This window comes from Moschus berezovskii, chromosome 23, assembly GCF_049115385.1.
Source record: "Moschus berezovskii isolate FMDL1 chromosome 23, NW_MosBer_1.0, whole genome shotgun sequence".
Classification (NCBI taxonomy): domain Eukaryota; kingdom Metazoa; phylum Chordata; class Mammalia; order Artiodactyla; family Moschidae; genus Moschus; species Moschus berezovskii.
The window spans coordinates 24,716,108-24,730,931 of NC_142482.1; the positions used below are offsets into that span (position 1 = coordinate 24,716,108).

The window sequence follows — 14,824 nt, forward strand, 5'->3', positions numbered from 1 at the left end:
ATTCCATTCTTGTAATTAAATCATGTACTTACAATTGTCTTAAATTTGCATTTGAAATGTTAACAAAAGCATATTGCTGTTGTGTCAGCTCTGGGCTAGCTCATCAAAGTCTGAGAATGAAATTACTGTCGTTATTTAAAAGTACTTACTTGTACTTACTTACATGTACTTACATGTAGGTTAAATTTTTATGAAATAGAAAAAAGTAAAACACTAAAAGGATGCTTGTATTTTGACTATGAGAAGTTTAGTAATGAAGTTGAGATTACAGGATGGGCAAATATCTCTGGAGCCTTAAAGAGGGTCATTAGCATTGCAAAGAAGGAAGGTACCTTGGAAACAGTGTCTCCTGATTTTTCGTATGTGGAAGTTGATTCCTAAAGTGATGTTTCTTGGCCAGGTCTGAATGAGTAATCAGTTAATGGCAGGTCTCCTCACCATTCTTTCTAGTATATGACATGAGACAAGTACTTGGTCTTTGCCATTCTTCCATGTCCTGCAGATACCTGGTTCTATATGCCATGTGTGGAAGATAGTAAATGTTTGTAGAATCGACTTAAACTCGGTCATAGAACAACTAAGTCTGCTGTTATTTTAAATAGAGCTGACTCCCGGTAAAATTATGATACAGCAAAATTACGTTTTCAGCCTCTTCTAGACTCATCCGACCTCCCTTTATATGCCCAGTCCCATCACAGCCTGAATTTTTCAGGGCGTTTTCCCTTTGATTGATGTTTATGTATAAAGCTTCATGTCTCGTGAAGCTTTACTAAGTTTGCTTAGATCTGAAACAAATGTAACTGAAGCTGTATACAGGGGGTTCACTATATTGTTCTTTACATGTGTCTGAATGAGTGAAACACATCATAGTAACACGGTTTACTGTGGTGTGCTGGTGGAGCTGGTTTGTACTTGCCTGCAAGAGCCAACGTCATGCTTCTCTTCCCAATTGTGCTATCACATTGCCAGCATTGCCATTGGCCATGGTGGATATATTTATGCCACAGAAATCAGCAGTTATAAAAATTATTTGGAGTTTCCTGGTGGTCTAGTGGTAGGAGTCAATGCTTCCACTGCAGAGGACACAGGTTCTATCCTTGCTTGGGGAACTAGATCCTGCATGCCATGTGGTGAGGCCAAAAACCAGAAATCAGCTTTTTTTTTTTCCTAGAGGGCTCATTGTTAAACATCTGCTAGCACACCACTGCTTGCTTGGTTTTCTGACTTCAGATTTCTCCTGACCACAATGCAAGGAAGGCCTGCAGGTTTTATGTCAGGGTTGCATGCCTTTGCAAACACTGTTTTACTTCTAATGAATACCAGTTACTCCAGCCTTGTTTGGTTGTCCATCTCTTATGAGAAAGCATAACTCAGTCGTGTCTGACTCTTTGTCATCCCATGGACTGTAGCCTGCTGGGTTCCTCTGCCTAAGGGATTTTTCCAGGCAAGAATACTAGAGTAGGTTGCCGTTCCCCTCTCCAGGGGGTCTTCCTGACCCAGGGATCGAACCTGCATCTCTTATGACTCTGGCATTGAGAGGCTGGTTCTTTACCACTAACACCACCTGGGAAACCCCTCTCTTATGTGGGCAGCTCAAACTCTAAAACAAACGGTCTCATTCCAGTCACACCGGACTTTTGCTTGTGCTTCACCGTAATGCATGTTCCCTCATATCCACAGCGGTTTGTCTGATTCCCGTCTGCAGGTGCTACATCACTTTGGCACAGGCTTTGGGAATGAACATGGGAGGGGCTCCAGCAGGACCTGCGGGCACTGGCAAAACCGAGACTACGAAAGACATGGGAAGATGTTTGGGGAAATATGTGGTGGTGTTTAACTGCTCAGATCAAATGGATTTCAGAGGGCTCGGAAGGATTTTTAAAGGCAAGTGTCAAACACTGTTACGTTATTTTTGGTGGATTTATTTTTATTGCATTTAAATGGTATTTTCTGATAGAAGTTTAAAATGATAGTGTTCCACATAACCAAAATTAATGTAGATTGATGCATATGATATTGCCGTTTTTCTGGGTCAAAAATGGCTGGGTATCATCAATTAAATATCGTTCAATACTACTTCTGGCATTACGGTCCATGAGTTGAATGTGTATTAGATTATGAAAACAGAATCAATTTAATACTGCCTGAAACAGTGGTGGAGGAGATAAGACCAGGATAGCAAACCAATGACACGTGTGACTTCCCTTATTGCATTAAATCCCACTGAAATAAAGATTTTTATTATTTATTTATTTTTGGCTGCACCGTGAAGCTTATGGGATTTTAGTTCCCTGACCAGTGATCAAACCCGGGCCCTTGGCAGTAAGAGCACAGAATCCTAACCACTGGACCACCAGGGAATTACTGAAATACTTTTTAAAAAGGATGGTAACACTGGAAAACAAGGGAGAGGGCTACTGGCAGATGGAAAATATTGAGAAAATCTGGAAAGATAGATGGCAGATGGCTTCAGATAGACAAAAAAGATTAGGGAGCATTTCAGTCTTAGAACTCAGGCCTTGTTGGTCTTCTCTGGTGGTCTCATGCAGACCCAAACTTCTGTGTTATTCAGTCACTACGTCGTGTCTGACTGTTTGCAACCCCATGGACCCCATGCACCCCAGGCTCCCCTGTCCTTCACTATCTCCCGGAGTTTGCTCAAACTCATGTCCATTGAGTCAGTGATGCCATCCAACCATCTCATCCTCTGTTGCTCCCTTCTGCTCCTGCCCTCAATCTTTCCCAGCATCGGGGTCTTTTCCAAAGAGTCTGCTCTCCGCATCAGGTGGCCAAAATAGTGGAGCTTCAGCTTCAGCATCAGTCCTTTCAATGAATATTCAGGGTTGATTTCCTTTAGAATTGACTGGTTTGCTCTCCTTGTAGTCCAAGTGACTCTCAAGAGTCTTCTCCAGCATGACAATTTGAAAGCATCAACTCTCTGGCATTCAGCCTTCATTATGGTCTAACTCACATCCATACATGACTACTGGAAAAACCATAGCTTTGATTATATGAACTTTTGTCAGCAAAGTGATGTCTTTGCTTTTTAATACATTGTCTAGGTTTGTCATGGTTTTCCTTCCAAGGAGCAAGCGTCTTTTAATTTCATGGCTGTAGTCACCATCTGCAGTGATTTTGGAGCCCAAGAAAATAAAGTCTGTCACTGTTTCCCCATCTATTTGCCATGAAGTGATGGGACAGGATGCCATGATGTTGAGTTTTAAGCCAGCTTTTTCACTCTCCTCTTTCACCCTCATTAAGAGGCTCTTTAGTTCCTCTTCACTTTCTACCATTAGAGTGGTATCATCTGCATATCTAAGGTCATTGATATTTCTCCCAGCAATAAACATCAAATGCTATCTAAATGATCAAATTTACATCTTATCTTGGACTTCCCCTTGAAACTCTGAATTCATATAATAAAACTGATACCTGCTCCTTGACATTGCTGCTTAAATATCTAACAGGTCCAGAGTCACTGGATCCCAAACCAAACTTCCGATTCTCCCTCCCCATCTAGACTTCTTCTTCAGCCTTCCTTGACAACTGAATAGCCACTCTGTTCTTCCAGATACTTAGAAATCTTTGACTGATCCTTTTCACCCCTCTCTCGTGCTCATGTCCAGCTGTCAGCAAACACTATTAGCTCTGCTTTCAGAGCACACCCAGCACCAGCCACCTTTTATTATCCCGCTGCTGTCATCCTGGTTCAAGCCAATCATTATCTCTCGCCTATGCTGCTCCAATAAGCCTCCTAATTGGTCTCCCTGAGTTTACCCCTGTGCTCTCCATTCTAATCTCAAATCTAGAGCCTTCCAATTGTAAGTCAGGTCACGACACTCTTCTACTGAAAGCCGGGCCCAGGCTTCGCTCACAGTAAGAGCTGAAATCCTTACATTGGTCCTCGCGTTGTTCCATACAGTCACACCTGCTCCTTCCCTGCATCGCTCTGCCCTTCTGATCTCGTCTCCTGATCCTGTCCCCTCACCATCTCTTCTGCAGCCACACAGACCTTTGCAATGTTTCTCAAACATCCCGAAGCACACTCCCTCCACCTCATGCCTGCTGATCTTTAGATTCTTTTCCCAGATATCCATCCACAGAGCTCACTTGATAAAGGACACCCACTGCAGACATTGTAGTACTGAAAATTTGAAAGCGTTCTCTGAGACAAGGTGTAAGATGAGGATTTCCATTACTATCACTTCCACTCACCACCGTGTTCTGTATCCTACCCAGTGCGGTAAGGAACAGCAACAGGGACAGAAAAAGTACGAAGACTGGAAAGAAAGAAACACAAAATATCATCATTTACAAGTGATATTGTAAACAATAAAATCAACAAAGCTATGGAAAGTAGAATTTAGCAAGTTTAATTGAATATGAAATAAACACACATTTTATTTTAATTATCCATAAAAATAGTTAGAAAATGAAAATCTCAGAAAGATATCACTGAGGTAGTGCTAGTGGTAAAGAACCCCAGTGCCAATGTAGGAGACATGAGAGACGAGGGTTTGATCCCGGGGTTAGGAAGATCCCATGGAGGAGGGCATGGTAACCCATTCCAGTGTTCTTGCCTGGAGAATCCCATGGACAGAGGAGTCTGGTGGGCTACAGTCTGTAGGGTCACAAAGAGTCGGATGTGACTAAAGCAACCTGATAAACAGACAAGTGGAACATAGTAGAGAATGCAGAAATAGGCCAGGAACACTGACATGTGGAAAAGATGGTATTAAAAATCAGTGATGAAGAGATAAGAATTTGCAGTGTCATTCCGGTACACTGGATGATTAATATTTAACAAAGGAAATTGGATGCCTGCATATATAAAAATTGAATCCCTACAACATGCATAAAAGTAATTTTAGGGGATTAAGTGCTTAACTATGATAGGCAAAACCTGTATGACCTTTAGAAGGTAACAAAGGCACGTATCTGTTCTCAGAGTAGAAAGGGACTTTTTATACAAAAACCACAAACTATAAAGAAAAGATGAATACATTTAAGCAGGGTAGGAGAATATCCCTGTAACAGATACCGTGGGATTGCTCATCCAGCTCTTTAGTTACTTGCCTGTTGGAAATATATACACTGAACAACTCAGACTTGAACTGTGCAGTTCCACTTATACACAGATGTTTTAAACTAAATACATACTCCGGGACTATACAACCTCAAGCTGGTTGAACTGTTAATGTGAGAGAGCTGACTGCAAAGTTATATATGGATTTTCAAGGGTCAATTGTGTGTGTGTATGTGAATGTGTGTGTGTGTATAATTTTACAGTCTTCTGTGATATGTCTCTTTTTGAGAAGTTAAAAAGACTTCTCATAGACTGGGAGAAGATATTTTAGCATGTATGGCTGACAAAATATTAATATCTAGCATTAAGGAAGGTTTTCTTTAGACTTCCCTGTTGGTCCAGTGGTTAAGACTCCATGCTTACACTGCAGTAGGCAGGAGTTCTACCCCTGGTCGGGAAACTAAGATCTCCACATGTGTGTGGTGTGGCCAAAAAAAAAAAGAGAGTTTCTACAAATCATTAAGAAATACAAAACAATACTGTTCTCACTGTTGTTAATTGGTAAGAATGAAAAAGTCTTAACAACCACTGTTGGTAAGGGTGTGTAGAAACTGTAAATCTTGGTACTTCTGTGTGTATAAGTTGGTAGAATTGCTTCAGAGAACAGTAAATAAATAAATTTATTTGATGATACACTATATATATTTACAGTGCAGAGATACAGTATTTTATAGATATAGTATATAGAAAAATAAATAGATACACACAAATTTTGAACAAGCCAAGTATGGAATATTGGTGAATGCACGCGAGCAGTCGTTTACAGGCATGCATAAGAACTGTTGACATCAAATTCAGAATAGAAGTTACCTCTGGAGAAGGAGGGAGTGTGGATTCAAGAAAGACCTACATGGACTTGAATTATAGTTCCAGTGTTTTATTTTTTAGGATGAAATCTGAAGCAAAATTGTTAAGATTTGGTAGGTGGGTACATGGATATTCACTAAATTGTTCATTGTAATTGCCCGTCCTTAAAAAAAAATAATTTAAACCCAAAGAATTACTTAATGAAAGAGAACGTTCTTCTGTGGATCACTCCTGGCTTAATGGTTGAAGATGGCTGGGAGGAGCAGACTGGAGCACCAGGTAAATCCTAGAATGCCAAAACTATAGCAGAAAGTAGAGAAAGAAAAGAAAGTGGCTGTCTCCAGTATTTCTCCCCCATGTAAATGCTCTGAAGTGGGAGTCCTGACAGAGATTATCGGCAGGTGGGGGTTGTGCCAGAGAGGCAAGCACTGCACCAGGTCAGTCCCCAAGCCCCAGACCCAGCGGATAAGCTCTCCTGCCTCTCTCATTCCTTCCCCTCAATCGCCAGAGGCAGCCATACACAACGCAAACAGGAATTGGCATTTGGAATGAGAAGACACACCCATATGCAGAAATAACCGTCTCATCAAATATTTGAAGAAATTAAGGAGTCATTCATTCCCTCCAAACAGTAAAGAGACCCACTGACCACCTAAACAGAGGAAAATGCAAAAGTAACTAAAATTAATAGCTTCAGAGAGATTCAAGAATTTGTCACATATAACCAATTAAAGTAAAAAAAAAAATAGGCTGCTATGAAAAGAATAACAATTGGAATAATCAGAAATTGAAAAAAACAAAACCTGAGTTTTTTTTGAGTTGGAATGTCTAGCCAAGAGAGCATATTGCAGAAAGAAATGGAAAGTTTGACAGAAAAAATTCAGGGCCATAGGAATAGATATGTAAGTTCCAATATCCATAAAATGGAAATTCCCAGAGGAGAGAGAAGAAAAAGTGGGGGTAGGTGGGTGGAAGCAATAATAAAAGAAGAGTGTTTTGTGGGGACTCTCTAACCCCTCTCAGTGTCTAGGCTGAGAGCTTTGTACTTTCCTTCTCTTTAATAAATCCTATTCACTTGCTTAAAAAAGAGAGAGAGAAGAGTGTTTCGTGCAGTTAAAGATAATAAAGGTTTTTCATCCTTTGAGATTAGACAGGAGCAGTGTTCCTGATATCCAGGTCTTCCTTTGTGCTGGGTTTCATAAGGAATAAATAAACATCTTTTGACCATTCTCTGTCTCACTCAACTTCCAGGCATTTCTCTCATTGCAACAAGAAAGGAGCAGAGTGATCTGACCCAGATAGGGCATCCCTTATTTTGTTAATTTCCCCAAACATTATAGCTCCCTCACCTCCATCCCCACTGGAGGTGGCACCTCCAGACTGAATCAATTTTTATCACCCTTCAGCATCCCTGGTGGAATGATGAGTCTGTACTTTCATTTCAGCTGTGTACTGTTTTCATTGTTTTGGTGATGATGTACAAATAATTAAACTTCTCTATATCACTGGAATTAAATATGTCTTTTTAAACACCCAGATGTGAAATTTATATAAATTGTATTTCACTGTATAATTGTTTGAGGGGGTTTTGGAGAAATAATTTCTGTCAAGAAGGTATATTACAAAGTAAAACTTATCAAACTAACTGTTTTCTACACCAGGTCTTGCACAGTCAGGTTCCTGGGGGTGTTTTGATGAGTTTAACAGAATTGAATTGCCTGTGTTATCAGTGGCAGCCCAACAAATTTATATCGTCTTGACAGCAAGAAAAGAGAGAAAAAAGCAGTTTATTTTTTCTGATGGTGATTGTGTTGATTTAAATCCAGAATTTGGAATCTTCTTAACAATGGTGAGGACATAGGTGTTACATATTTTAAAAAATTTTATTGAAGTGTGGTTGATATACAATGTATTGGTTTCTGGTGTACAGCAAAGTGACTCTGTTATATGTGTGTGTATATATTATATTCTTTTCTATTATCGGTTATGATAAGATTTTGAATATAGTTCCCTGTGATATATATACTAGGATCTTGTTGTTTATCGATTTTATGTGTAGTACTTTGTATCTGCTAATCCCAAATTCCTAACTTGTCCCTCCTCCACCCACTTTCCCCTTTGGCAATCCTAAATTTGTCTTGTCATTTGTATCAGAGTTGAGATTCTACCTTTGAATGATAGCCTATGATATTTGTCTTTGTGTGATTTACTTCACTTAGTATGATAATGTCTAGGTGCATCATGTTGCTGCAAATGGCGTTATTTCATTTTTTTCACCCCCTTGTCAGGTGGGTTCCTAAGTATTTCATACTTTTTGCTGTAATTTTAAAAGAGATTTAAAAACATAGGTTTTAAATGCAATTTATTGGTTTAATTGTTATAGACTTAAATAAAAGTAGGCATCTATGAGTGGGTACATGACCATCCAGGGATCGTCCCCGTTTAAATGACTTTTTTTCGAGTAGGAAAAATAGACTAGACAGAAGATAAAATAGTGATTTGTTAATGATAAAATTAGTTACTGTTTATTGAGCACTAATTTTGTGTAAAGGTAATGGGCCTTTTATGTATTGTATCAGACAGGGAAGCTACAATAACAATCCCCAAATTCTAGTGGCTTACCACCTCAAACCCAGTCCAGTGGTTAAGACTCTGTGTGCTCCCACTGCAAGGGGTGCAGAGGTTTGATCCCTGGTTGGGGATACTAAGATCCCACATGCCGTGAAGCACAGCCGGGAAAGAAAATATCCACCATGCAAAATGCTATGGGACTATATCTCCCTGACCCTTAAAGTTAGGTGTGGCCGCGTAAATTGCTCTACCTAACACCTTAACACGCCAGGGAAGCCTGGCATGCTGCAGTTCATGGGGTCGCAAAGGGTCGGACGCGACTGATGGACTGAACTGACTGAACTGAAGAACACCTCAAAGATTTATTATTTTCATACCACGCTGTGCGTGTATGGTGTCGTGGTGGAGAGGACAGAAGGTGCTTTACATGTCCTGTCTCTGGTTCTGTCTCAGCTGTGACTGGTAGCTACAGCAAAGGAAAAAGAGAACAAGAACAATTATGCTCTGGTTCTTAGGGTTTCCTGTCCAGAAGTGACACTAGTCACAAACTTTGGCTAAAGCAACTTACATGGCCACACCTAACTTTAAGGGTCAGGGAGAAGGAGTCCTGTAGCATTTTGCATGGTGGATATTTTCTTTCCCGGCTGTGCTTCACGGCATGTGGGATCTTAGTATCCCCAACCAGGGATCAAACCTGTGCACCCCTTGCTGTGGGAGCACACAGAGTCTTAACCACTGGACCGCCAGGGAAGTCCCGTGGCGAATATTTATAACTGAGACACCCAAGGCTCAGGGAAAATAAAAAAGTTTCTCATCACACAATTAGAGAAAGATGTTATTGTCTAATATCAAAGCCTGACTCCTTAACCTCTACACTTGGCTTTTCTCTGACACTTAATAAAGGATGATGGAAATGGTTTAAATTTTTCAAAATAATCCAACAAGGTCCTATACCAAAGAACTGTAACAAAAATTCAGTTACCATGTGACTGGGGACAGAGCTTTGCAATATACTGTCACGAAGATAAAACACCAAAAGCATAGAATGGAGGAGTTTCTATGGATTGAAGTGAAGTTAATGTTGAACTGGTTTTACCTAATGCTTTTAAATGATCCCTATTCTGTTAAATCTCTAAGTTGCAAGATAATACAAGTACTCTGAGTTTTAAGTGTCCTGAGTGGATAAATTATAGGAAGAAAATTCAGAGAAGATTCTGATAAGCTTTAATGTAAGCAGACAACCAGTAAAGCAACTAGAGGTGAATAATAATACTCCTGAAGTGATCAGTTATAACTCTTGAAACTGAATGCAAGAGTTTCCTCAGTGTGGTACTGTGGCTTAGAAGAATTTAAGAGAAGCTTGCCCTTGGATTAAGAATAATTTCGGAAATCTCAATTAGATATTACATTAGGCTGTGAATAACTGAGATATGAAGAATAGTAACTTAAGTGTGTATTCTTTTAAGATTCTTCAAGGTTTCTACACCATCATGGTTTCCATTTTCAAGGTCACCTTGTAGCCCAAGGTGCTACAGAAGCATCTCTGTTGCAGCCACTTGACTGAATCAACTCCCTTCAATCAGACATCAAGTGTATTTCATGCACTGTCCCTTTCATACACTGTGTCCCTTTGTGACTCACAGGGTAGAATTTAATCTCACCAGCTGCAAGGCAGGCTGGGAAATGTAGTTTTAAATCTGGGTGGTGATATACCCAGCTTGCAGCTGAAGTTCTGTGACTAAGGATGAAAAATAGGAGTATTGAAAGGCAACCAGCCATCTTTGCATTCCCAGCGCCTAGCAGGTTATCTGGAGAAGGCAATGGCAAGCCACTCCAGTACTCTTGCCTAGAAAATCCCATGGACAGAGGAGCCTGGAAGGCTGCAGTCCATGGGGTCGCCAAGAGTCGGATACGACTGAGTGACTTCACTTTCACTTTTCACTTTCATGCATTGGAGAAGGAAATGGCAACCCACTCCAGTGTTCTTGCCTGGAGAATCCCAGGGACAGGGGAGCCTGGTGGGCTGCCGTCTACGGGGTCAAACAGAGTTTGACACGACTGAAGCGACTTAGCAGCAGCAGCAGCAGCAGCAGCAAGTTATCTGGCCTATTGACCGTGCCCAGTAAATGCTCAGGGACTGAAGGTTTCTTCACACACTTTCCTCTTTGCCTTACTTGTCTCCCAACACCCTAACATTATCACTTGGGATTTTTGGGTCTGGTCTATCCTCAGTCTTTCGCTACTTATTAGCTTCCTTCTCACCTCTACTTTTGTCCTTTTTAATGTTTTTCTCATCATTCCTGTCTTTGTTTCTCTTCATCACTGTGTGTTTTTTTAATAATAAAAAAGAAACTATCTGTCAGCTATTTGTGGCTATTTGTCAACCACAGAACTCTATAATTCTGACTGTAAAGAATAATTTGTGTTGTGTACAGCAGAAACCAACACAATGTTGTAAAGCAGTTATCTTCCAATTTAAAAACAAAGCACACACACAAAGCAAATAGGAAACATTAAAAAAAAAAAAAGACACACCTAGCAACTATAGTTATATACTCCATGCAAATGTCCTTCAAAAGATAAGGCAAGATAAAAATATTTTCTGGCCAAAAAAAAGAATAATTGAAGAGAGGAAATAAAAATTGTCTCAGTAAATTGATTAGAATGAAATCCTAAATTTTCTTTTTCTTTAAGTAACATATTTTAGATCATAATTATCCAAGTATTTATTCAGTTTTATTTCATTTTCTTTAACAAATAGGTACGCAGAGGCTTATTTTTTGCTACACAAAGTGGTGTGTGTGTATGCACGTACTTATGCACATGTGTATTACTTTATTAGTATAATGAAAATGGAAATGTGTGAGAGAGAGTAATGTGACATTAATAAATATGGATGGTCCAATACATATTTTTGTGAAAAGAGGGATATTTTATGAATCGAATGTTTTTCAATACCTTCTTAGAATCTGAATTAAGGATTTGATATGTATTGTTAAGTTGTATTCAAGAAATGAAAATTATGTCAACAATTAAAAATTAAATTATTTTAACTTTTAGAACCCTGGGTATGCTGGGCGCCAGGAACTACCAGAGAACTTGAAAATTCAGTTCAGAACTGTTGCTATGATGGTTCCTGATAGACAGGTATGCATCAGGATTTAAAACCATAATACGATTTATGTTCTTTATCGGTTCTTCACTAAAACTGAAAAGTCTCACTGTTAATTTGCAGATCATTATGCGAGTTAAACTTGCAAGTTGTGGTTTTCTTGAAAACGTTATCTTGGCTCAAAAGTTTTATGTACTTTACAAACTCTGTGAAGAGCAACTTACTAAGCAGGTAACTTTGTCCATTTTCCCCCTTGCTATAGAACTTGTGTTTTAACTTGCAGTTTTGATAAGTACTAATTGATGCTTTTGAACTGTGGTGTTGGAGAAGACTCTTGAGAGTCCCTTGGACTGCAAGTCCATTCTAAAGGAGATCAATCCTGGGTGTTCTTTGGAAAGACTGATGCTAAAGCTGAAACTGCAATACTTTGGCCACCTCATGCGACGAGTTGACTCACTGGAAAAGACTCTGATGCTGGGAAAGGTTGGGGGCGGGAGGAGAAGGGGACGACAGAGAATGAGATGGCTGGATGGCATCACCGACTCTGTGGACATGAGTTTGAGTGAACTCTGGGAGTTGGTGATGGACAGGGAGGCCTGGCGTGCTGTGATTCATGGGGTCGCGGAGAGTCGGACACGACTGAGCGACTGAACTGAACTGAACTGAATGAGGGAGTTAAAAAAATTCCTTGATTCTTTCCTAAGATATGTTTATAATTAACTTGACCTTTTGATTATGTATTTTAAAAACTTTCCTAAGTTGAAATAATTATAGCTTCCCAGGAAGTTGCAAAGACATATACGAGACATCCTGTGTACTCATCATCCTGTTGACATAATTGTCGTACAATAACAAAACCAGAAGACTGACGATGGACAATAGACAGAGATTCCTAAGACTTCACTAGTTTTTCATGCGCTCGTGTGTGTGTGTGCAGTTCTATCCAATTATGTCATAGAAAACAAGATTGTTTATCCCCACCACGTACCCTCCCACTACCCTTTATAGCCACGCTTACCCCTCTTCCAAATTCTGTAGCCCTCATAGGCCTTATCTTTTCTACATCTCTGCAATGGTGTTATTTCAAGCATGTGACATAAAGTGAATCACACAGTATGTAACCGGTTGGCCATGCATTTTACACTGTCAGAGTGTATTGTTCTCAGAAAATCAGGTGTGAACGCTGTCACAGAGCTTGATCTTTCCAGTGAGGTCATCTTTTTTCAGCCAAAAAGAAAGGCAGGAGACGTGAGCTAACAGAACTTTGCCACTCAGCCACTCCAAAACTATAGTATGTAAGTACTATATGGACACAGTGAGTCTGCACTTAGAATTTTTCAGCTGGATGATCCTTTTTATTTCTTTTCTCATCCTAGGTTCATTACGACTTTGGGTTGAGAAATATTCTATCTGTATTGAGGACACTCGGATCTCAAAAAAGAGCCAGACCAGAAGATAGTGAATTAAGCACGGTCATGAGAGGACTGAGAGATATGAACCTTTCTAAATTGGTATCTTTCTTCTCTGGATGAATTTCTCTTTCAAGATTTTGACCTCGCTGACAAGTGGGGGTTGGCTCATATGGAGCTGTTAACATGGGTGTGTGTTGGGTTGGGTATGTGAAGTTACCACTGACTGAGCTTCTGGAAGAAGGCACCCTCCTCCTGCCCCCAAGAAAAAAAACCCATGGCTTTGTATGAACAACAGGGGCCAGAAATGCATCCTTTCAAATGCCATAAAATAGGCTTCATCAGTGGGCTCCAGCCCCTAAATGTCAGTCCATTATTCATAATGTAACACAGATTCTAAATGTGAAAATCTGGATTCACAGGGAACCACCAAAGCTTTTTGCTTTTTCTGTATGGGACTAGCTTTAACTATGTCTCTGCCAAAATAACACCATTTCTATTTTCTAAATGTGCATTAAATGTTTGCTGTGGCTGCTGCTGCTGCTGCTAAGTTGCTTCAGAGTACTGGAGTAGGTTGCCATTTCCTTCTCCAATGCATGAAAGTGAAAAGTGAAAGTGAAGTTGCTCAGTTGTGTCTGACTCTTATCGACCCCATGGACTGAAACCCACCAGGCTCCTCCGTCCATGGGATTGTCCAGGCAAGAGTACCGGAGTGGGGTGCCATCGCCTTCTCCGGTTTGCTGTGGAGATTATAATAATTGTTTCACTGCTTTCCCACTTGTCACAGGTACAGCCAGGTTGTTTTGAACTAGCTGATGGGCAGGTTCATGTGACTTTTATTCAGGGGCTTCTTTGTGCTACGTGTGGTGTCCATGTGCTGGGAGTACATAGTTGAGGAAGAAGTGGACCTTAGGAGCTTGCATTCTAGTTACAAAACTAACAACTAACATCTGCATGCTTCACTTTCTTACAGAATCTTTTCACGGGTATTGTCTTGTTTGAGTCTCACAGCCACCCTGGGGGACATGGATCTCCTTATGAGGGAGTCCCGTTTGTAGGACTCACCCACTATCATAGTCAGTTGAGAAACTGGAACCAAAATCCACAGGACTTTCTGATGTTAAACTACAGATATTTTCCTAATTAAAGTAGAATGTTAATACTCTGTTCACTTGGGATTGGAACTATTACACATTTTTAAGGTTAAAGCATATACCTGTCGTATGATAAAGTAATGAGATCAAACCCTGGAGCAGTAGATTGGAGAAGACATTAAATGCCAACAGAGTTTTTTTTTAAACATTTTATCTTGGGGTGTGGCCGATTAACGATGTTGTGACAGTTTTAGGTGAACAGCAAAGGGACTCAGTTATCCATGCATATAAATCCCGTTTCCAGCAAACTTCCCTCCCTGCCAGGCTGCCACGTATGATTGAATAGAGTTCCCTGTGTCATAAAGCAGATCTTTGTTGGCTATCCATTTTAGCAGTGTCTACATGTCCATCGCAGACTCTAAGCATCCCTTCCCTCATCCTCTTCTCCGCTCACCCTGGCAACCATTCAGTTCATTCTCTAAGTCTGTGAGTCTCTTTCTGTTTTGTAAGTTCATTCCTATCATTTCCTGTTAGATCCCGCATATAAGGGGTGTTATACGATGTTTCCCCTTCTATGTCTGACTGACTTCTCTCAGTACGACAATGTCTAGGTCCATCCATGTTGCTGAAAATGGCATTCTTTCATTCTTTTTAATGTAAATGCCGGGGAAATTCCGGGTGCAATGCTGTCGGTAATGTGGACTCATTGGTGGTGTTTGGGAAAAACTGCTAGAGCATACAGGTG

The 14,824-nt window shown here is 40.2% G+C and overlaps 1 protein-coding gene across 2 annotated transcripts in view; it reads left to right on the forward strand.

Moving 5' to 3' along the window:
• Positions 1-14,824, forward strand: part of DNAH8 (dynein axonemal heavy chain 8) — a 324,005-nt gene that overhangs the window by 130,259 nt on the left and 178,922 nt on the right. For both annotated transcript variants that reach the window (XM_088831445.1, XM_055406188.2), the window contains 5 exons: positions 1,706-1,884; positions 7,555-7,742; positions 11,525-11,611; positions 11,700-11,807; positions 12,953-13,087. In XM_088831445.1, the coding sequence (XP_088687571.1) occupies positions 1,706-1,884; positions 7,555-7,742; positions 11,525-11,611; positions 11,700-11,807; positions 12,953-13,087 (697 nt within the window). The remainder of the gene's footprint in view (positions 1-1,705; positions 1,885-7,554; positions 7,743-11,524; positions 11,612-11,699; positions 11,808-12,952; positions 13,088-14,824) is intronic.